The 24,729-nt window shown below is 37.9% G+C and overlaps 1 protein-coding gene across 2 annotated transcripts in view; it reads right to left on the bottom strand.

Annotated features, from left to right (window-relative positions):
* The window catches only part of PAFAH1B1 (platelet activating factor acetylhydrolase 1b regulatory subunit 1), a 76,202-nt gene that overhangs the window by 16,888 nt on the left and 34,585 nt on the right, over positions 1–24,729 (bottom strand). For both annotated transcript variants that reach the window (XM_060646960.3, XM_060646961.2), the window contains exons 2-5: positions 21,715–21,935; positions 2,478–2,562; positions 2,153–2,227; positions 710–916 (exon numbers count right to left, since the gene is read on the bottom strand). In XM_060646960.3, the coding sequence (XP_060502943.1) occupies positions 710–916; positions 2,153–2,227; positions 2,478–2,562; positions 21,715–21,746 (399 nt within the window). In that variant the 5' untranslated portion in view covers positions 21,747–21,935. The remainder of the gene's footprint in view (positions 1–709; positions 917–2,152; positions 2,228–2,477; positions 2,563–21,714; positions 21,936–24,729) is intronic.

The following is a 24,729-nucleotide window of genomic DNA, read 5'->3' on the forward strand; positions in this document are numbered from 1 at the left end:
AAAGTGAAAACCTCCCATATTCCCACACCCCTGAAGAGAACAAGCCAGTATTTAAAATATATCAAGAAGAGGGGCGCCTGGGTGTTTCAGTCAGTCAAGTGTCCAACTTTGGCTTAGGTCATGATCTCATGGTTTGTGAGTTCAAGCCTTGCATCGGGGCTCACTGTTTTGAGTGTGGAGCCCGCTTTGGATCCTCTGTCCTCCTCTCTCTGCCCCTCCTCCACTCGTGCTCTCTCTCTCAAATTAAATAAATAAATAAATAGATAGATAAACACAACAAGGAGAGTCCAATTTAAATAAGTGAATTCTTTTGCACAATATATTCACCCTCTGAAGTACTAATTTTGTAACCTTGTATTTTCATCTATCATCTCTGCTTAAAAGCAAGGCACATGTATATCTTCATTCTCCAAGAACAAAAATTATTACTCACATACTAGGTGACTTATGACCCAACACTAGTGACACCCAATTTTCTCAAATTCATCAGTGAACTTAGTTGGCAGCTTACCTCTCAGGAGCTATAATGAAATTTTATTCTAATTCTGTCTAAGGCTTAGAACCAATCACAGTTTTGAAGAGTCCTTCCTGTCTTTCCTGTCCTGTACAGGTCTTCATCTTCAGGATCGTTTTATTTCTTTTACCCAATTAATGTTACTCTGCTTTTAACAATTATCCTATTGTACATCTTTAATTTTGAAAAAGTTACCTTAATTGTAGCATCCTCTGAAGCAGAGACCATAACACTGAACACAGGATGGAAAATTACTCGAGTGACTGGACTCCTATGACCACTCAATGCGTATTTTTCTGGTGGACGGGGAATCCATTCTTTTGGGTCTCGTTTCTGACCAAGCGGTCCACCCGACGTAAATTCTTCTTTTGCTTCATTTAGTTTTGATTCTAGTTCCATAACCTTAAGAAGGAACACATAGTTATATACAGATAGATTCTGATAAAAAGAAGATATTTGATATTTTTAAAAATCAGTTTGCAGGATTCTCGAAAAAATTTTGGTAATTTACAAAGCATTCATCAATTTTTTTTTAATTTTTTTTTTTTTTTAACGATTATTTATTTTTGAGACAGAGAGAGACAGAGCATGAACGGGGGAGGGTCAGAGAGAGGGAGACACAGAATCTGAAACAGGCTCCAGGCTCTGAGCTGTCAGCACAGAGCCCAACGCGGGGCTCGAACTCACGGACCACGAGATCATGACCTGAGCTGAAGTCGGCCGCTTAACCGACTGAGCCACCCAGGCGCCCCGCATTCATCAATTTTAACTGAAAATGACCTATATGATATACCACCAAAATTTTAGTAGTGTGATACAACTGAAACTTGAGAAAAATTCACTCCAATTGTGTCAAATATTTAACTGAAAAAAATATTTTTCAATTTATATCTACCAATTAAAGGAAGGACAGTGCACCTTTATAAAAGCTAACATGCATCTATGTGTTGGCTACTTTTCTAAGAGCCTTTTCTGGATTAACTCATGTTATAAAAATGGTATTTATTTATTCTAACTTCACCTACTAAGGGTATAAATTTTAGGACGAGAATATTATTTGCTGCCTTCACTTTACAGATAAAAATAAAAGCTCAGCAGGGTGTCCAACTCCAGCTCAGGTCATGTTCTCACAGTTCATGAGTTCAATCCCCACATTGGGCTCTGTGCTGAAAGCTTCAGATCCTGTCTCCTCTCTTTACCCCTCCCCTGCTCACTCCCTCTTCTTTCTGAACAATAAACATTAAAAAAAAACCCACAAATAAATAAAAAAATAAAAGCTCAGAGATGAAAATGACTTGTCTAAGAGCACACTTTAGTGTTCTTTCCCCAACATCATGTTGGCTACATGCTTTCTTTCCTTCTAAGTGCACAAATGAGTTCTTTTTGGTATCAATTCCCTGAAGTCAGGGTTGTGTAGATTAAATGGAGCCCAATACCTGGGATGCATGATTTAGCATGTATCAGCAATGACCTGTCTAGGTCAAAGTTTTTTAATGCATAAAAATGTATTTTCATTTACCTTTCAAGATTAAATATAATTATTAATTAATGCAGAACAATTGATGTTAATATTTTCAGAAAGTTTATATAGTTAACACTCCAAATACAAGTGACTTTAAAGAAAGAAGATACAGATACCTTCTTTTGTAATCTAATGACGGATGTCCACTTTTTTTCCAAAAGACCAGCATATTTCTTATCTAATTCTTCATTCTAGAGAAAAAAATGAGAACCTTTTGAAAAATGGCTCACCTACAATAGTTCAAACCATACAGACCATTCATCTAAGCCCAAATGTTAATAAATATCTGATTATACCAAAAAGGGGGGGTGAAAACCTAGTACCAAAGTAAACCACAATAACAAAAGATTTATGAACAGCTGAGGTGACTGTTAACCTCTAATACTTGAGTAAAAATCCACCTATTAAATACTATATGAATAATTGTAAGGTCAAACATACCATATCTAATTCAGCTTCCTTTTTAAAAACTGAATATGCCTCTTCATAGCCATTTGAACGAAGATAATCTGCTATAGCTCGATTTCTGAAAGAAAACAAATTCAAATTTTTACTTCTACCAAATCTGATTTCCATGTTAAAGAAATATTTCATTTAAAATCTCATAAATCTTACGACATTCTTTTAAGAGTATTCCCTTCCAAATCCAAGTCTTTCACAAAAAAGGAACCTTCCCCAAAAGCCTCTAAAACATTTAGCCCTGCCATAGTACGTCCAAAATACTGTAACATTATTCCTGAGCTTTTAGTTGTAAGTTTCTAATGTACTGCTTACCTTACAAGATGTGGGCACTCTATGGATCAAGATATGGCTTATATAACAGCTATCAATTTGTGACAGTAATCATCAATTTTTTTCATGTTTACATTTAGCCTTCCTTTACTACTTGTTATGTTTAGCAGACGCTCAAGGACTAGCAACTGAAATTTAGTTGTACACAGAATTGTTCTGATAAATTATAATTAATATGCATTTAATATAAGAGATAACTTTAAACCATTAGAGTGGACGAAAAAGGTGGCACAGGCTATAAACTTAGTACAATATCACAGTATGAGACATTCATTTAGAATTAGAAAGAACTCAAAGGTTAGAAAAGCTGAATTAGCAGATGCCTCTTTATGCTCTCCTTATAATTTTTCAAAGAGAAAATCAACTACCTCCCTCCTAAAGCAACCTATTCCAATGTCTCTCAATTTTTTTGAGCCCTAACTACCACTGTAACAAATAGTTGTTTGTTTGAGATTTCCTGTAAAACATTTTCATTTAAATAATTTGAAAGTTAATATGTATGCAAGGTTAAACAAAGTTTAAACACATAAGTACACAATAAAATATCCATTCCACCACTGACCTCCCTGAGGTAACCACTTTATTAGTGTTTTGCATATTCAGAGACAATCTACCTATACACACACATTCCTGCATATTCTTCTAGAGGTAATCAATATTTGTTTTTTAAAACAGAATGCAATACACTATATATAAAAAGTCTTACACACAATATCCCATACACCCACCTAATCTTAACCATCATTCTTTATCAGCAGATATAAATCTGCCTTTTAAAAAAATATTGTATTCCATTATAGAGACATATGCTTTTACTACCACAAACAATGCTGCTATGACTACCCTTTCAAAGCCACTGCCCACCTAATGCTTTAGGAAATAAAAACACTCTAGTAGTATTGTCGAATTGGTGGAATCCAGTTTTAATTCAATGGCATGCTAAAAATAAAGCAAACAGTAGAAAAAGATAATAGGGAGTTATATCAAACACTTTATATATTCCAGGTAATTATTAGCATACCAAAAATTAAAGCATTAATAACTAGTGGAAGACAGGGTCAAGCACATCACATTCATGAACACAGGGGCTGAGGAAAGGTAAATTCTTACTATTACTGTGAGTCTGTGTCTGTGTGCTGCTCATATCATAGCCTGTACCTTCTGGCCTGTTCTACTAATGGATAACTCGATTCGTAAGAAGTGTCTTCTTTACATGGAGCTGAAATCTACTTCGTTTTAATTTCCACCACGTAGTTCTACTTGGGCCTTCCGAAAGAATACAAAATAGGAAGGCAGTGGATCTCTCAAAATATTCCATCAAATATTGTGTTGTCAAAGCCTGTGTTACAAACCTTCAACAAAAGTAAATTTCCCTTTGGTTAGAATATCCCAAATAATAAGGGAAACAAAGTAGTTAAAAGACATAACCTATTTCTTAGCTTTATTTTCTTCTTAAAAAATGTCAAGGGTAAACAAATAATATACAGAACTTGTAAATACTTAATGTTCCTACCTAGCTCTTACCTCAGGGTCAAGCCCTAATCCCTGAAACTGCCCAAACATACTGCACACAGCTTACAACCTTGAAGTTCATAAAACATGTAATATGCACATGTAATAGATGGCACAAATTATAACAATTATGATCTTAATGGACTTATTTTTTTGTAAAGATACATAAATGGTGGTACTTTTCAGGTAAGAATAGTAAAAGGAGAAAAATGCAAAGCGACTATTCCTTTTCCTTATTGAAAAAAAAAAAGTCCCAACATTTTCAGATTACCGCTGCTAACCCTTCATTCAGTATAGTCTTCTCATACCATGTTCTTTGCCCATACATTCACATCACCATGGATACGTATGTATGGCTTTTAATTAAATAAATTATCTGTTAATTTTGTTCACCATGTCATGAAAATCTTAACCTTGTCAGTAAATGTTCATCCATGACATCCTAGTTATTTAATACTCAAACACAATACTCCATGATGTAGATGGACCAAATTTTATTCAAGCAATTACCTATTGCTGGACTTTCAAGGCTATTTCTAATTTTTCATCATCTTAAGCAATGTTGTAAACAAACACTCATATAAAGGCTTTCTCACATCTTTACATTTGAGTCAAATGATGCTACAAATTGAATGTTATGTGTGTTATCCTCCTATATCCACCCACCCCAATTCTTACACTGAAACCTAATATTTGGGGACGGGACTTTTGGAGGTGCTTAGGTCATGAGAGCAGAGCCCTCATGAATGAGATTAATGCCCTTATAAAAAAAGACTATGAACCAGGAAGCAAAAGACTATGAACCAAGAAGCAAGCATCACCAGACAGTAAATCTGCCAAGTGCCTTGATCTTGGACTTTCCAGACTCTAGAACTGTAAGAAATAAATCTCTGTTGTTTATAAGCCTCCTAGTTTACAGTATTTTATTACAGTAGCCTGGACAGAGACAAAAATTATATACATTTTTAGTATATTTTGATAGCTACTTTCAAATTGCTCTCCATAGTTGTACCAATTTATATTCCTAACAGCAGTTATGAATGCCATCCCTTCACCATCTTTACTTTTCAAATATTTGGTTTAGCCTTTACTGATTAAAAAACAAAACAAAACAGTTTTGGGGTGCCTGGGTGGCTCAGTCGGTTAAGGGTCCAGCTCTTGATTTCGGCTCGGGTCATGATCTCACAGTTCTTGAGTTCAAGCCTCGCATCTGGCTCCGTGCTGACAGTGTGGAGCCTGCTTGGGATTCTCTCTCTTGCTTCCTCTCTCAAAATAAATAAATAAACTTTAGAAACAAACACAAAACCAACAGTTTTTATCCTTTGATTCTGTTTATGTAACTTTTATAAAAAGTGAATTAAATGTTAAATTTTTAAAACTTGTGCAACATTTTTCTAAGGTCTGTGTGGCTTAACCCAACATTTGCATTTTAAAAAGTTATGTGGCAAATGTAATCAATTAGAAGTTGTAGATGACTCCAAATATGCATAAAGCAGCACCTCATTATAGTTGTATGTCACATTTACAGGTCATTTACAGGTTTTGGGTTTTTTTAAATTTTTTTTTTTTAACGTTTATTTATTTTTGAGACAGAGAAAGAGACAGAGGATGAGCAGGGGAGGGTCAGAGAGAGAGGGAGACACAGAATCTGAAACGGGCTCCAGGCTCTGAGCTGTCAGCACAGAGCCCAACGCGGGGCTTGAACTCACGGACCGTGAGATCACGACCTGAGCCAAAGTCGGACGCTTAACCAACTGAGCCACCCAGGTGCCCCTACAGGTTTTTGTTTTTTTTTTTAAAGTAGGCTCCACATCCAGCACAGTGACCAACATGGGCCCCAAACTCAGAACTCTCAGATCAAGACCTGAGGTGAGATCAAGATTCAGAAGCTTAACTGACTGAACCACCCAGGCACCGCCACATTTATACTTTTTAAAAAATGTTAAATCCTGTTTAAAAACATTCACTGTCTCTTTTGATCCTAAAAAAATTCTACTAAAGTAGGTACAAAAGCATATTACCCCTGAATTATATATTGGTAGACTGATTTATCTAAGGCCACAAAACTAGCATGTAGTGAAATAATTTAGGATAATAATTCCAAAAAACATTTACTGAGTGGATGGGGAAGAAACTAGCTAAGTAGGTGGAGCTCTGCACCTCCCTCCTTTAACTGGAGTTGTCCCATATTTATATACTTCCATGTATTGTATTTTTTCATAAGTGCTTTAAAAATGGACTTATACTGCTCTTTAAAAAGCCCTACACCCAAATCCTTGAAACCAAAAATGACTCACACTCTTAACCACTAGGCTTTTGTTTTGGTAACTGACTAGATGCGAGACGGGAGAACACAGTTGATTCATAAGTTTCTAGTGAATTGTAGTACCACTCACTTGGACAGACAGGGGAAAAAGAGAACGAAGAAAAAGAGGCAGGCATATGACAAGTTCAGTTTTAAACCTTCTTACTTGAAGTAGCTATAAGATATTTAAGTAAAGATACATGACATAAGAGGTAACTAGACGTACAGGTGACATGTTTGAGAAAGAGACCTGACATAAGAAGAGGACTGGGAAAATCAGCAAACAGGTAGCAGTGATTTGAACAATGTAAGTGGTGACAGACAATTCAGAAGAAGGTATATACTGGCGGGGGGGGGGGGGGCGGGGGGGGGGAGGACTAGAATGTAACTGATGGAACTTTGACAGATACCAACATTCAAGAAGTAAGACAATTAAGAGATGTCAGCAAGCCAATGAAGATGGAAGTTTCAAAGAAATGGAGATGTGTAACAGTGACAAAGATCTGAGAGAGGTCATCCAGAGTCTAAAAAGTGTCCAAGTAATCTGGCTACTAAGACGTCCCTGCCTGTCTACTTTACCAAGTACAGTGTCAGAACCTAAGTGGCCTCAGTATTCCATTCCACACTAAGGTTTCAAATGAGCACTGGAGTCAGGGAGCAGCAGTGAGTTGAGAATATCGGGGATGGATTCTCTTTTTATTGTTAAATGTTTCATTAACACTATGATATCTATGAAAGTTTGGAAAGAGAGATCACATAGCATTACTAATATAACAAAGAACAACCAAAGAGCAAGATACATACACGAAAATATAGCAAACAAATTAGAACCTAAGTTTAAATGAGTCTGACGCCATTAGGGATAGCTGAACCCAGTGAATGTGGAACCTCTGTCAGGGAAGGTGTATCACAATCACTTAACCTAAGAATAAATTAAGACAGACGAATCTCTAGGTTCTAACAGCCTAATCGTGCTTCCAGAGTTTCAGCTGTTGATCTAGAGTTGATTTTCAGCAGTTTTATTAAGGTTGGAAGAGTGGACATCAAGGCACAAGTTTATAATCATTTCTCCAACAAACTCCATATACATGATTTAAATTAATCTATTAAGTCTCAAGAGATGCAGAAAAACAACTAATCACTAGAATCAAAGCAGGATTCATGCAGAACATAAAAGGTAATTCTGAGTAGATCCAAACCAGTAACCTCATATACAAATCAGAGAAAATGGTTAAAATCAAAGGGAAGAACTGAGATGAAGGACTTTTATCCATGAACAAACAGAATGGCTACACAGAGCTTAGCTTACATATGGAAATACTCTAGTGAAACTATCACAAGTGAGATCTGTGTTTGCTTTCTATTTTTTTTTTTTAATGTTTATTTATTTCTGAGACAGAGAAAGACAGAGCATGAGTGGGGGAGGAGCAGAGAGCAAGGGAGACACAGAATCTGAAGCAGGCTCTAGGCTCTGAGCTGTCAGCACAGAGCCTGATGCGGGGCTGGAACTCACAAACCGTGAGATCATGACCTGAGCTGAAGTCGGTCGCTCAACCAACTGAGCCACCCAGGCGCCCCTGTGTTTTCTAAACGACTCCAGGTTTATAAATGCCAGGGTTAGGGGCACCTGGGTGGCTCCATCAATGGAGTGTCCAACACTTGATTTCGGTTGTGGTCATGATCTCAGGGTTATGGGACTGAGCCTTGCATTGGGCTCTGCACTGAGCGTGGAGCCTGTTTAGGATTGATTCTCTCTCTCTCTCTCTCTCTCTCTCTCTCTCTCTCTCTCTCTCTCCCCCCCTCCCTCCCTTCCTCCCTCCCTCCCTCATTCTCTTCCCCCCCCCCCCCCCACTACCCCTCTCCCTGACTCGAGCACTTTCTCTAAAATAAAAAAAAGGAAAAAAAATGCCAGGGTTAGATTTTAAGCATTTTAGCTGACTTCCTACACTCTCTTCATTATTCTTTTATCCCCCAGAATAATTTTTGTAGCTGAAATATCACACCCACTGCTACCAACCCATACACACTTAAGCTTACAAAGGGAGGGAAGATTTTTTTTTAAGTTTATGTATTTATTTTGAGCGGATGGAGGAGCAGAGAGAGAGGGCGAGAGAAAATCCCAAGCAGGCTCCACCCTGTCAGCACAGAGCCCAACGTGGGGCTCGATCTCAGGAACTGTGAGATCATGACCTGAGTTGAAACCGAGAGTCAGACGCTCAACCAACTGAGCCACCCAGGAGTGCTGGTAAGATTTTTTAAAGTTACTGTAAATGCTATGAACTACTAGTTAGACAGTAACCAGTCTAAAAAGATTGGATTGCACCAACACTAAAAGCAGAATACTTCAGGGTCCTCAGCATCTCTTACAAATTTAAATCAGAGCGGAGGAAATTACAGAGAATGCATTAGAGGAGACTGAGGTAGAAGATGTTTTTCACAGATAAAGAAACAGGCTCCCTGAATTTAACTGACCTTTTGGCTAGCAAGGGGTGGAGCTAGGAATCAAACTTGGGTCTTTTAAAGCCAATACAATGGTAACTGTTTTTCAAACTGTGTACTCTAGCACTCTAAGGCTGAATAAAAATGTTCTGGGAATTCTATATATATTTTATTTTAAATTCATTGTTTATGTGAGGAGAAACAGGGTTAAGTCAAAAACTGACAGACTGAGATTTTTTTTTTTAATTTTTATTTATTTTTGACAGAGAGAGACAGAACATGAGTGGGGGAGGGGCAGAGAGAGAGAGGGAGACACAGAATCGGAAGCAGGCTCCAGGCTCCGAGCTGTCAGCACAGAGCTGACACGGGCTCGAACTCACAGACTGCGAGGTCATGACCTGAGCCGAAGTCGGAGGCTCAACTCACTGAGCCACCCAGGCGCCCCGTGAGTGAGATGTTTTCTTACCAAGCCCATTAAAAGAGATACACTGAAAACGCGGAGCTCACATATTCATGAATTAGAAAAGCAATGGAGTTAACATGCTTTATTCTAAAAGGCCTAATAAATCTGGGGTGTCTGAAGGGTTATGAAGGCACACTGTTAAGATAATAGAAGAGACCAGGCGGGATCAAGCAATCAAGTTCATTAACACTAGGAGGACACTGTCATCTTTAGTGCCCTGCTCCAGAAGACAACCCTCATACCAGCTAGGCTACTTACTTACTTACTTTACTTACTTACTTATTTAGGCTGCGCCATTTTAGACAAAAACCAAGATGAACTACACAGTCCCTGGGGAAGACAGGAATAAAGTTCATTTCAAGCAGAGACACTACTGAGGATCATCCCATAAGCTGCTGCCATTGGACAGCAACCAAGTTTCAGACAGGTACCATGCATGACTTCTTAAATATACTATAACTGCCCACTGAACAACACAAACATTGAGGAGGTCTTACACCTTGCTAGCCACATGTGCCATGACAAAGGGTTACAATGATCATCCTTTACTATCACACTTGAAAAGATGTACCTACTTTGTAAAGGTAGACCAGGATTCAACAACTACTAGTCTTGGGACAAGTACACGCACAGCAAGAGGTCACAATGAGACTTTATCCTGGCAATGATGAAGTAAAATAGAATGAAATTTGGGTGAGTCAGTACAAGTGGACCCTCAGCTTCACCATTAAGGAAAATACCACATGCCTGGTATACTGGCATTCATTTCTCTTCAGCAGAGATCTGGGTCTGAGGTAGTATTTACCCCTCCCTCTCCACACCACAGCAGCAACAAAACTATCTACCAAGTAAGTATACCATGTTGGATTTTCTTTAAGGCAAAACAAACAAACAAACAAAAATCACAAAAATATGCATCATTATTCATTCTTACATTTAGATAAAATTTTTTAAAGTTTATTTATCTTTGAGAGAGAGAGACAGAGACAGAGCGTGAGCAGGGGAAGGGCAGAGAGAGATAGAGGGAGACACAGAATCTGAAGCAGGCTCCAGGCTCTGAGCTGTCAGCACAGAGCCTGATGCCAGGCTCGAACTCATGAACCAAAAGATCATGACCTGAGCCCAAGTCAGATGCCTAACCGACTGAGCCACCCAGGCGCCCCTAGATAAATTTTTCTGAGTTACAGAATCACAAAGCAGAAACATCACTGAGCAGATATGTTTTGATCCTCTTCCTTATGTTTTCTTTTTTACTACTTTAACCTGTTAAGAAAAGAACCTTACTGAAAACTAAGGTAAATGAAGGTACAATTATAATATGACTTCACACTAATTAGGCTAGACTTCTGATTATGCTGTTTCAAGTTAATGATACACACATTTATTACTGACATTTAAAAAGAGTTGCATGGGGGCGCCTGGGTGGCGCAGTCGGTTAAGCGTCCGACTTCAGCCAGGTCACGATCTCGCGGTCTGTGAGTTCGAGCCCCGCGTCAGGCTCTGGGCTGACGGCTCGGAGCCTGGAGCCTGTTTCCGATTCTGTGTCTCCCTCTCTCTCTGCCCCTCCCCTGTTCATGCTCTGTCTCTCTCTGTCCCAAAAATAAATAAAAAACGTTGAAAAAAAAATTAAAAAAAAAAAATAAAAAGAGTTGCATGACCTACTGTAAGTCAGAAGTCAGTGATGTCAACAAACAAATGGAGATTTTGCCTCAGCTCCAAGGTACAATTTTTAAACATTTAAAACATTTTCTCCTCTTTCCTCTAACTTAAGTGTAAGTCTATATAGTAATTATAAGATATTTATTTAATTATGAGGCCCACTTAGAATATATTTCTGTAAAAAATTATTTTGCATACTTAAAAAACCCAAAAAAAAGTCAGGTTGTACAATAAGGATAGGCAATATAGCTACCATATACTGGTAAGTTTGAAATATTTCCATTTTTAAAATGTAAAGCAAGGGGCGCCTGGGTGGCGCAGTCGGTTAAGCGTCCGACTTCAGCCAGGTCACGATCTCGCGGTCCGTGAGTTCGAGCCCCGTGTCAGGCTCTGGGCTGATGGCTCGGAGCCTGGGGCCTGTTTCCGGTTCTGTGTCTCCCTCTCTCTCTGCCCCTCCCCCGTTCATGCTCTGTCTCTCTCTGTCCCAAAAATAAATAAAAAACGTTGAAAAAAAAAAAAATTTAAAATGTAAAGCAAATGTTCACTATAAAATGACAAAGTAAAGAAAAAGGGGAGAGGTAGGGGAGGGAGAATAAGGGAAGGGATGAGTGTCTGTTATATTCCCAGCTTCATACTAGGGAATATAAAAGAGGAATAGGTTACTTGTTATCTGGAATAATCAGAATACGATGCATTCTACTGAATGAGATATTTCAATAAAAAATCAGTTTTCAAAGAATAGAAAGATTAAATATACCACAAACTGAGACTACTTAAATCTCTCTTTGAGGACTCAGAAAAATCTTCATATGGAAATTTTATTTTTTTTAATGTTTATTTATTTGGGGGGGGGGGGGAAGGCGGGAAGGGAGGGAAGGGAGGGAAGGAGGGAGAGGGAGAGACAGACAGAGAGAGAATATGAATCCCAAGTGAGCTCTGCACTGTCTGAGCAGAGGATAACATGGGGCTCAAACACACAAATAGTGAGATCCTGACCTGAGCCAAAATCAATAGTCTGATGCTTAACCAACTGAGCCACCCAGGTGCTCCCTATATTTTGATATAGTCACATTTATCTATTTTATTCCTGGTTTCCACATTTGGTACCTTTACAAAGTCCTTTCCTACCAAAGGCTGTACTTTTTTCTACCACTTTTATATTGTTACTTTAACACTTGGGCTTTCACATCCTTTGGATTCAAGTTTTATTTAGTACAACCTACGGTACTATTTGCTGAACAGTACTTTTTCCTATCGATGTGAAATGCCATGTAACATATACTAAATTTCCATAGATAAAATGAGCCTGTCTCTGAATATTATTTGTTCCCCTAACCTATGCGCCTATTACAAAAATATTTTACTTACTACTTTTACAGCAATGTTTGGGTATCTGGTACAATTAGTTCCTTTCTCACTAATCCTTTAAATTTTTCCTTAACTATTTTTCTGCATTTTCCTCTTCCAGATGAACTTCAGAATCAATCTGGTCAAATTCAGAAAAATTCTGTTTAGATTTTAATTGGGATTGTATTTAATTTTATTAATAATTTGGGAGCTCTGACATCTTTCCACTATTCATTTATTTTCACTAGAAACAGGGCAAAGAAGTCTTTTTTACAACATTACCCCAAAACAAAAACGACTTAATTCTAACTACTGATTCTTTTTTCTTTTTTTTAACGTAATCTCTACACCCAACATGGGCCTTGAACTCACAACCTCAAGGTCAAGAGTTGCATGCTCTACCAACTGAGCTAGCCAAGTGCCCTTCCTCTGAGTTCATTTTATGTTGCCTTTTTTGTTACTGTACTGTTCATTTATGTCTTTTCTCTTTATTCATCAGTTTTATTTTATGCTCTTTGTTTCTTTATATTTTATTTTATGGTCTTTCTTAAAAGATAGTTTTTAATTTTGCCAATCAAGTTTACCAGGTTATATTTTCTATTTTATTAATTTCTGCTTTTAAAAAAATTAATTCTTTCCCTCTGCTTCTGTTGGGCTTATTTTATTGTCTTATTCTTGAACTGAATGTGTGGTTCATTTCTGACCTTTGTTTTTTTAAAAGATTCATTAGACTATCTAATTTTCTATATGCTCTGTTGGCTACACCCTATAGGTTTTTATTGTAAGTACCCTCATTATTATCAATGTCTTCATTTATTAAGTTACATGCTGTTCTTTGGACTTCAAGTATTTAGAAGTACATTTAAAAAAAATATTTAGAGAGAGAGAAGGGGGGGAGAGGGAGAGAGAGAGAGAATGAATCCCAAGCAGGCTCCATGCTGTCAGTACAGAGCCCAACGTGGGGCCTGAACTCATGAACTGTGAGATCATAACCTGAGCCAAAATTAAGAGTCAGATGCTTAACCAAGTAAGCTACCCAGGTGTCCCTAGAAGTACATTTTAATATTTTTTTTTAAGTTTATTTATTTATTTTGAGAGAGAGAGAGCACACAATTGGGGGGAGAGAGAGAGAGAGAGAGAGAGAGAGAGAGGGAGAATCCCAAACAGACTCTGCACCACCAGCACAGAGCCCAATGCAGGGCTGGAACTCATGAATTTTGAGATCATTACCTGAGCTGAAGTTAGATGCTTAAGCGACTGAGCCACTCAGGTGCCTCTAGAATTACATTTTAAAACATCCACATGGATAGATTTCTCTTAGCTCTCCTTTTCCTACTAATTTTCATTTTATTTCATTACAGTCAGCAAATGAGTCCTATGAGATTTCTGCATTTTTCGAATTTGAGATTTTTCTTTGCAGTCCTATCCATGGGAACTTTTTCCTTAGTATCTGTAACTCTAAGTGGGAAAAGTGTGTAACTTAAGAATTGTTCATCCAACTTTTAGTTGCCATTCACTTATGGAAGAAAAAAAAATTAACCCCTAACATGTAAAAAAGGCTCACAGAAATCCATTTAGGAGCCCATCTTGAAAAAGGTATGTAATGACAAAATCCACCCAACTAACACAGTAATCAAAAGAAGAATAGGAAAATGTTCTAAACTTGGGGCACCTGGGTGGCTCAGTTGGTTAAGCGTCCAACTTTGGATCAGGTCATGATCTCATGGCTTAGGAGTTCAAGCCCCGCATCAGGTTCTGTGCCCACAGCTCAGAACCTAGAACCTGCTTCAGATTCTGTGTCTCCCCCTGCCCCCAGCTCCTCTCCCGCCCACGGTCTATCTCTCAAAAATAAATAAACATTACAAAAAAAAATTAGCAAAATATTTCAAACTCAACAAATGGTATACATTAAGTATGTACAGTTCTTTGTGTCAATTATACTACAATATACCTGTTAACCAAAAAAGGAATACAAGAATGGGAAAGTTGTGGAAAAAAAAGAATTAGGGATGAGCAACAAATCAAACAAAGTACAAATATTATCAACCAGGACAACCTAAAACAAAACAAAACAGACTTTCTTCATCTTTCATGGAGAAAGATCAATGGGTAAAATCTCATACAAAAATAGAGGTGTAAGCTTATTTTGTTAAGAGTTAATTATGAGATGACCTAACAGGTAATATCATTTCCAAGTTCACAGAGTGACAAAAAATATTAAAAAGAGATTGTAAAGTATAATTCTATTTTACAAATCTTAAGAAAAAAAGATGCTCATGAAATTTTTGCAAATACTTGAAAAATATCTGAAAAGACTGTAATATACAGGCAATGGGGGCCACCATTGGAAAATAGGACTGAAAAACTGAGGAGGGAGCAATGTTTGCATTTTGACACATGTTAATTCTGGTGATAGAACTGTGTTTAATGAATAGTGAACTTAAAATTAGGAAACTCATTCTGACTCTAATACTAGTCATGAAACTGGTAATTTTAATTTCTCCCATCCTCAATTTATCTGTAAAAGAAAGATATTTGTCATATCCACATAAATGTTTTTGTTATTATTCAATATTTGTATGCCCCAGAGTGGTAAAAACAAAGAAGGCAGGCAATATACATTTGCTGAGTTGAGTCACACTTATTAGTACCGATCAAATTATTGTTTTCCAGTACATCAAAATTCTTTTCATTTTTTACCCCCAAAATACCTCATCCTGTTAATTTTTTAAAATTTATTTATTTTGAGAGAGAGAGAGAGAGCGCACACGTGCACAGGGTAGGGGCACAGAGAAAGGAAGAGAGAAGATCTCACGCAGGCTCTGCACTACCAGCAGAGCCTGATGCGGGGCTTGAACTCACAAACTCTGACATCATGACCTGAGCTGAAACCAAGAGTCCGATGCTTAACTGACTGGACGCCACCCAAGCAACTCCAACTTACTTATTCTTTTTAATAAACATTTATTATTTATTTTGAGAGAGGATGGGAGAGACAGAGACAGAGAAACATGAGCAGGGGAGGGATAGAGAGAGAGAGAATCCTAAGCAGGCTCCACAGCATCAGCACAGAACCTGATGCAGGGCTCAATCTCAGGAACCATGATATCACTATCTGAGCCGAAATCAAGAGTCAGACGCTTAACTGACTGAGGCACCCAGGCAGGCGCCTCTATTTATTCTTTTTAAAGTTTACTTATTTACTTTTGAGAGGGGTAGGCAGAGAGAGGAAAGAGGGAGGGTCCCAAGCAGGCCCTGCGCTGTCAGCGCAGAACTTGATGTGGGGCTTGAACCCAGGAACCATGAATCACAACCTGAGCCGAAATCAAGAATCATAAAGAGTCAGACCCTTAACCAACTGAGCCACCCGGGTGCCCCTCCAAGTATTTAAAAGCTAATTGGTGCTGGACTTCAAGCTGTATTACAAAGCTGTAGTCATCAAGACAGTATGGTACTGGCATAGGAACAGACACTTAGATCAATGGAACAGAACAGAGAATCCCGAAACGGACCCACGAATGTATGGCCAACTAATCTTTGACAGAGCAGGAAAGAATATCCAATGGAATAAAGACAGTCTCTTCAGCAAGTGGTGCTGGGAAAACTGGACAGCGACATGCAGAAAAATGAACCTGGACCACTTTCTTACACCATACACAAAAATAACCTCAAAATGGATGGAAGACCTAAATTTAAGACAGGAAGCCATCAAAATCCTCGAGAAAAAAGCAAGCAAAAACCGCTCTGATCTTGGCCGCAGCAACTTCTTACTCAACACGTCTCCGGAGGCAAGGAAACAAAAGCAAAAATGAACTATTGGGACCTCATCAAATTAAAAAACCTTCTGCACAGTGAAGCAAACAATCAGCAAAACTGAAAGGCAACCGATAGAATGGGAGAAGATATTTGCAAACGACATATCAGATAAAGGGCTAGTATCCAAAATCTATAAAGAACTTATCAAACTCAACACCCAAAAAACATATAATCCAGTGACGAAATGGGCACAAGACATGAATAGACACTTCTCCAAAGAAGACATCCAGATGCCCAACCGACACATGAAAACATGCTCAACATCACTCATCATCAGGGAAATGCAAATCAAAACAACAATGAGATACCACCTCACACCTGTCAGAATGGCAAACATTAACAACTCAGGCAACAACAGATGTTGGCAAGGATGCAGAGAGACAGAATCTCTTTTGTGCTGCTGGTGGGAATGTAAGCTGGTGCAGCCACTCTGGAAAACCGTATGGAGGTGCCTCAAAAAATTAAAAATCGAACTACCCTACGACCCAGCAATTGCACTACTAGGCATTTATCCACGGGATACAGAAGGGGCACATGCACCCCAATGTTTTCAGCAACACTATCAACAATAGCCAAAGTATGGAAAGAGCCTAAATGTCCACTGGTGGATGAATGGATAAAGAAGATGTGGTATACATATACAACGGAGTATTACTCGGCAATTAAAGAATGAAATTTTGCCATTTGCAACTACATGGATGGAACTAGAAGGTATTATCCTAAGCAAAATTAGAGAAAGACAAATATCATATGACTTCATTCATATGAGGACTTTAAGATACAAAACAGATGAACCTAAGGGAAGGGAAGCAAAAATAATATAAAAACGGGGAGGGGGACAAAAACATTAGAGCCTCTTAAATATGGAGAACAAACAGAGGGTTACTGGAAGGGTTGTGGGAGGAGGGATGGGCTAAGTGGGTAAGGGGCATTAAGGAATCTACTCCTGAAATCATTGTTGCACTACATGCTAACTTGAATGTAAATTGAAAAAATAAATACGGGCACCTGGGTGGCTTAGTCGGTTAAGCGTCCAACTTCGGCTCAGGTCATGATCTCACGATTCGTGAGTTCGAGCCCCACGTCAGGCTCTGCTGACACCTCAGAGCTTGGAGCCTGCTTTGGATTCTATGTCTCCCTCTCCCTGCCCCTCCCCTCTTTGTTCTTTGCCTCTCCCAAAATTAATTAATACTACTCAAAATTAATTAATACTAATTGGTATCCAACCTGTTAGAAATGCTAAAATGTTACAAAGGCAAACTGAATGCCAAAATGTATCTTACTTGTAAGAAGTATATAAACATTTGTTTCTGCCTCTCATAATATATATTCCATAATACTTTCAAAAATGGTAGAAAAAGCAAAAACCATCATTTTATTTCCTTACTAAAAACTCCAAGATTTTTTCTATTCCCCAAATTCCTAAGTGTAAATTCCCTAAATTTACATTTATATCTAAGACAAATATTCTTTGCTTAATGAGCACTTTTAGGTCAATTCTTCCCTAAAATTCTCTACAAATTTAGCCACCTGAAATTAGGTTCTCTCATCAATTGATTTTTATTCAAATTAAAATCTCTATTTTTGGCCATAATGTTTAAATATTAATTTTGATTATGAGGGTAATAAGGCACACACAAGTCATCTAGAAGAAAAAAGTCTGAACTGACTTAGAAACAAGAATGACTAAAAACCAGACATACCTTCAATAACACAAAAGTACATATGCAGATTTATTACTTATAATATTTCTAATTACAAAATAGTGGAAACTACCTAAATGTTAGAATATGGGTGAATGGTTGAAAAAACTATGGTATATACAGAGTAGAGTACTATCTAGCTGTTAAAAGGGGGAAAAAAAAAGAGGATCTCTATGAACTGATACAGAGTGAGTTGCAGGAGATACTGCTAACTGAAAAAAGCCAGGTGCAAAAGAGCACTTATAGTATGCTACCTATTGCTTAAGAAAGGAGAAACAAGAAAACATACATGTATCTCTCTTATCTTTATTAAACAATGCATGAAGTTGGTTCCTACATGGGGCAAGGAGGGAGGAACTTAGAAGGGATTCAGAAGAGTAATACTTCTGAGTATACATTTTTGTACAGATAATGTTCTAAATATCCAAAATATTAAATTAACAAGGATAGGAAGGCAGAGGAAATGCAAAACACACAAAACTAAAAAAACTAGAACCTATGAACCCAACTACATTTCAAATGAATAACAAAACCATGGGAAGAGGGAGAGAAACCAGGGTGAGTTTCCAACTAATCCAAGTAATTTACAAACACAGCAGAGTGGATGGGGGTGGGGGGGGGGGTGGGGGCGGTGGGGAGAGAAAGAACTACATACAAATTCTAAACCCTTTCCAGGATGTGTAGTAAGAGTGTAACAACTCTGAAACTATTCTGGAAGTACTACAGGATTGAGCAAATGAGTCAAAGCCTTGCTATTGCTGGCAGACAGGGTCTTGCTACAGAAGATACAAATATGGTAGGGAGGAAAACAAGAAACAACATAGTGAGAATAGACTGAAAATTAGAAGTATCAGGATAGCCTAATGATTTCTAAAATAAGTATGTGTACATGCCTTTGTGTATCAGTGGTTCTCAACTGGGGGAGATTTTCCCTCCCCCGCCAAGAGGAGAGTTGGCAATGTCTGGAGACATTTTTATTGTGGCATTTAGTAGAGGCATCCTTGGGTAGAGGCCAAGGATGTTGCTAAACAACCAGCAGTGTACAGGACAGATCCCACACCAAGGAATTATTCAGCCCAACACGTTAACAATGCCAAGAGTGAGAAACCTTAATACACATGTGTACCAAGGTACCTGTATATGTGTTTACAAATACATATTTCTTGGTTCTGTCTACTTTAAGGACCAAGAAGCAAACACCCCAGTACCAGTAAGTATACTTAGTACCCATAACTTGATGTCTAATACCATTCTTCACTAAGAGAAACCAAGGCTTATTGGAGCAATGACTGATTCTAGGATTAATGCAGATGGGTGCACAATAAGCCTGGAACACCTTGTGATGCGAGAAAGTAAGAAAGTGCCCACAGACAGGGCCATATATAAGAGCCAACTGAAGGGGCTCCTATGGAAGTCTGGAATATTCAAACAGCAAAAGTATAAGAAAAGTAATGAATGATAAGAGCTACTGAAAATTTAGAGGAGTTCATACCAATAATGAAAGAACAAGTAAATAAAAAGGAGTAGAAGAAAAGTCCCTTGATTACAGTAAAATGCTGAGTGATGACTAGTAAATGTGGAATGAGTGGTTGTGTAAAGAATATCATCACTTTGCAACCACTGTAGTAAAGAATGGTTCAGGCAAGAATTATCCATGGATGTTAAATCTAGTGGGGGAATATTTGATGGAAATAAGAATGTTTTGCATGGTCTGCTTATATTTATGGAAAAGTAAATAATAGTAACTATACACTATACAGTGGAGAAATCAGGCATCTTGACTAAGGGATCAAAATTAGCATCACTACAGAGGGGCAGATAGACATTATGCGTCTCTAGACATGATATCCTAAGAAGACAAATTACTTATGTAGTTTTCTGGCCAAGAATATATACCCTGAATCTAATCATGAAGAAACATTAGATACAAAATGAGAAACACTCTATTAAAAAAACCCAAAAAACAAAAACTATTCTTCAAAACTATTAACGTCCTCAACAACAAAAAAAGGTTGAGGAAATGTTCCAGATTAAATAAGACTAAAGAGTGGGGCACCTGGGTGGCTCAGTCAGTTAAGCATCTGACTTCGGCTCAAGGCATGATCTCACAGTCCATGAGTTCGAGACCCGCATCGGGCTCTGTGCTGACAGCTCAGAGCCTGGAGCCTGCTTCGGATTCTGTGTCTCCCTCTCTCTCTGCCCCTCCCCTGCTCATGCTCTGTCTCTCTCTGTCTCAAAAATAAATTAAAAAAATTAAAAAAAAAAAAAAAAAAGGACTAAGGAGATATTCAAATAAATGTCTAAATACATTACCTAACCCTGGACTGGGTTACTAGAGAATATACTAGAGAGAAAAGAGGTGGGGGGTGAGAGGGAAACTTTGTCATAAGGACATTATTGGGTCAATTGACAAAACTGGAATATGCAAAGCAGATTAAATCAATAAATGTATCAATGTTAAATTTACACCAATGGCTAACTGTCCTGTGGTTTTATAGAATATCCTTAATCTTAGGAACTGCACACCCAAGTATCTGGGATAAAGACCTTTTTTTTTTTTTTAAAGTTTATTTATTGAGAGAGAGAGAGAGAGAGCGAGCATGCAAGCATGGGAGGGGCAGTGAGAGAGTGAGAGAGACAGAGAATCTCAGGCAGGCTCTGCACTGCCAGCATGGGGCCCAATGTGGGGCTCAAAGTCACCAAGTGTGAGATCATGACCTGAGCCTAAATCAAGAGTTGGATACTTTGCCGACTGAGCCACCCAGGTGCCCCTGGGGTAAAGATCCTTAATGTATGCAACCTACTCCCAAATGGTTTAAGAAAAAACACTGCACGTGCGCGCGCGCGCGCACACGCACACACACACACACACACACACACACACACACACACACGGGTGCAGATTGCAAATGATAAAACAAATGGTACAAAAAAACAAGTGAAATGGATAAAATGTAATTAAGTATTCTTTGTACCAATCTTACAACTTACCTCTAAATTTGAAATTATTTCCAACTAAAGTTTTATAAAAAGCCACAGAAAATTTTTTTTAAAAATTTAGAACATGAAGCTAAAGTACTCCTCTATATTCTTTACCTTATAAAAATAGAATGCTATAAAATATGGGATGCTATAAGATACTATAAAATAGCAGTGGTCAAATCATCTTATGGCTCTCATTAATGCATTTGCATTAATACTATGTTATCCACCTCATAAAGATCAAATTCTCTAATAGCCACTGGCTGATAAAAGATAAAAAATACAAGAAGGCAAAGGAAAGGCATTAGCAACAACAAAAAAAGCTTTCATTTTCCGAATACACAGATTCTAGACAAAAAAAAATTTGGAAGAGCTTTGAATCCTCTATCTTCCTACTGAACATATTTAAGACAAGCTTAGGATAAAACTTATCCCAAGTAACTTACTTGTCTGTTCTGCTTTAAACTTCTACACAACAAAGTCGTAAGGGTAAATAACACTATTTCAAAATAAGACCCAGTTTTAACTGCCCAAACCAGTATCTGAACACTAACAATACTTTAGGAATCTAAGAATAGATCTCCCAAATCTGTTATTTTAACTTACTACTTTGTCTTTTATGAAAGGATTTTTTTAAAAACACAAAACAGAGAGACTTACAGTTCATCTCGTTGTCTCTGGGACAGCACCATTTTGGCTGTAATATCAAGCTTCTTTGATATAGTGGTATGTCCCTCCTTTGGGAAATCAAAAAGCGTTGTGATCCCTGGATTTATAATTAAATATGCCACTAAGTGGCGTCCACACAGGGGAAGACGATTCTTTTACAAGTGAATCCAACCAGTAATCAGGAGATAGTCAACAAATAGGGTTCATTCCACCTAAGGAGAAAAAGAGAGAAAGAGAAGATAATTTCTTTCACTTAGAATTTAAATTATTTCTGCATTACTATTTGCAGTTTATACTTTCAAAGACGATTTACTGTGATGCTAATGAATGGTAGGGGACGTTTTGTTATGATTATATTAGTACGTACTTTAAACTATCTTTTTACTGAGCTTAAATAGCACTATTTTCAAATTTACCCATTCCCAACGATGTCACCAGCCAGATAATATAGATATCAATTTTGTTAAAATTCAAATATTAACATATAACTTCTCCAGACTATAATTCTCCCTCAAAGTAAAAAAATCAGGGTGTGTGGTGGAACATGTGACTCTTAATCTTGGGGTTATAGGTTCAAGCCCAATGTTGGGTGTAGAGATTACTTAAAAATAAAATCTTAAAAAAGACAAAAAAAATACAAATTCTAATTTACAAAAAACACATAATCTGAAAAAAGGATTTCAATGTCCACAAGCCAAAGAAGTTAACCGTAACTGATAATCTTCAAGACTGAGTATTAGTCACTAATAATCTTAGTTGATATTATTTATAATGTAAATTACTTAGCAATCACATGCCCTCTTAACTAATGCATTTAATGGAAGAAACAATTTAATTTTATTTCAACTTATTTTGTGTTCTTTAGAGGCATGTGTTTTAGGGGTACCTGGATGGCTCAGTCAGTTAAGCATCTGACTCTTGGTTTCGGCTCAGGTCATGATCTCACCGTTTCATGAGTTCAAGCCCTGCACTGGGCTCTGCGCTGGTGGGGCGGAGCCTGCTTGGGATTCATTCTCCTTCCCTCTACCCCTCTCCCACTTGGGCTGTCTCTCAAATAAATAAATAAACTTAAAAAACAAGAACAACAACAAAAACCTTAATGGACTACCCCCTAGAGTCTATGTACTCACATAGTAATTCAATTTCTCTAACCTAGTTTTTGGATAATATTACCCAATATTTCAGAGTCTTTCCTTTATATTTGTAACAAAATAAAATCAATTTCTACTTAACATCTAAAAAGTATTGTAATCAGTTCAATCAGAGTAAATGTAGGTGAAAGTTAAGAAAAATCAATTACTTCTTAAAAAATTATTCTTCAAGTTTCCTATTTTACAAAACAAGTTTCATTTAATTTATCACACTGTACAAAAACAGCTAGACAGAATTTCCACCGTATTTAGAAAATATATTTGAGGGGCGCCTGGTTGGCTCAGATGGTTAAGCGTCCAACTTTGGCTCAGGTCATGATCTCACAGTTCGTGGGTTTGAGCCCAGCTCTGGCTCTCTGTTGACAGCTCGGAGCCTGGAGCCTGCTTCATTCAGATTCTGTGTTTCCCTCTCTCTCTGCCCTCCCCCGCTGGCACTCAGTCTCTCTCTCAAAAAATAAATAAACATTAAAAAAAAAATTTTTTTTAAAGAAACAGGAAATCAGGGGCGCCTGGGTGGCTCAGTTGGTTGGGCGTCCAACTTCGGCTCAGGTCATGATCTCGTGGCTCGTGAGTTCATGCCCCACGTCGGGCTCTGTGCTGACAGCTCAGAGCCTGGAGGCTGCTTCATGTTCTATGTTTCCCTCTCTCTCTCTGCCCTTCCCCCGCTCATGCTGTCTCTCAAAAATAAATAAACATTAAAAACAATTAAAGAAAAAAGAAACAGGAAATCATCCTCTAAATAAAATGAAATTAACATCTAATGAAAGGCCTGCGGGACCACCTATCAAGAGACAAATCATGGACAGAAGAGACCATTTCTTGAGTACCTTTTTCATACCATGCCAGCCACACTATTCCATGCACAGGGGATATATATAGTGGCAAACAAGCCAGTCAAGGAGGAAAAATGAGAACAAACCCTGGTTTTAAATACAAGCCCCGAGTCAAAAAGTGAGTGCTCAGATGTTCCCAATGGTAGCTACTGACTTTGATGAAGGTCCTTCTCTGTTTAGCAATTCTAGTATATATAATCTGGAATTTATTTTATCATCTTTAATGATTCTTCCAACCTAGAGATCAGCTGGCTAAAATGACAGCTGAAAACCACCACATCTGTTTAAATCCAGAAAAAATATGACTAATGTCAGCAATAAGTAGTGGAATGAGAACCAAACACAATGGACAACCCAGAAAACTATCTCTCTTTGGTATTTAACAACTTCTAACTATTTAAGCCTCACTTTTCTAAGTATTAACCCTCACCAAGCCAAGCATATCTAGGAACCCATGTTAGGGTGAGGCTTTTCTGATGGTGGCGAGTATCTGAACTGCCTACAGGCTTCTATTATCTGGGACAATGGTAACCCACAGGTCCAGTTTAATGATGGAGAGACCACCTCTAGCCAATAAACCCTATCAATGTACATGAATAACAATACTTCTGGAATACTAGGATGATCTAATAACAATAAAACCAAGGCACAAACAAATCACTGAACGTGTAATTGTGCCCTGCACAACTTATTAATTCAACATTTGCCAAACACTTACTATGTACCAGGCACCAGGTTTAATAAGGTAAAATACTTGGTCTTTACCCTCAAGAAGTTCACAGTCTACTGGAACAGTCAGCCAAGATACAGGCAGCTGACAGTACAAAAAGCAGGACAAGTATTACCACATAGGGAGAGATGATTCAGGATGAAGCTGAGAAGGTAAGCAGGGTGTATATCACAAAACAAGCTCAGGTCTTCTTTACATTTATCCTCAGGGCAATGGACAGCTTTTTTAAAAAATTTTAATGTTTATTTATCTTTGCGAGAGAGACAGACACAGAGAGACAGAGAGACAGAGA

Source organism: Panthera onca, chromosome E1, assembly GCF_046562875.1.
Source record: "Panthera onca isolate mPanOnc1 chromosome E1, mPanOnc1 haplotype 2, whole genome shotgun sequence".
In the NCBI taxonomy this organism is placed as follows: Eukaryota; Metazoa; Chordata; class Mammalia; order Carnivora; family Felidae; genus Panthera; species Panthera onca.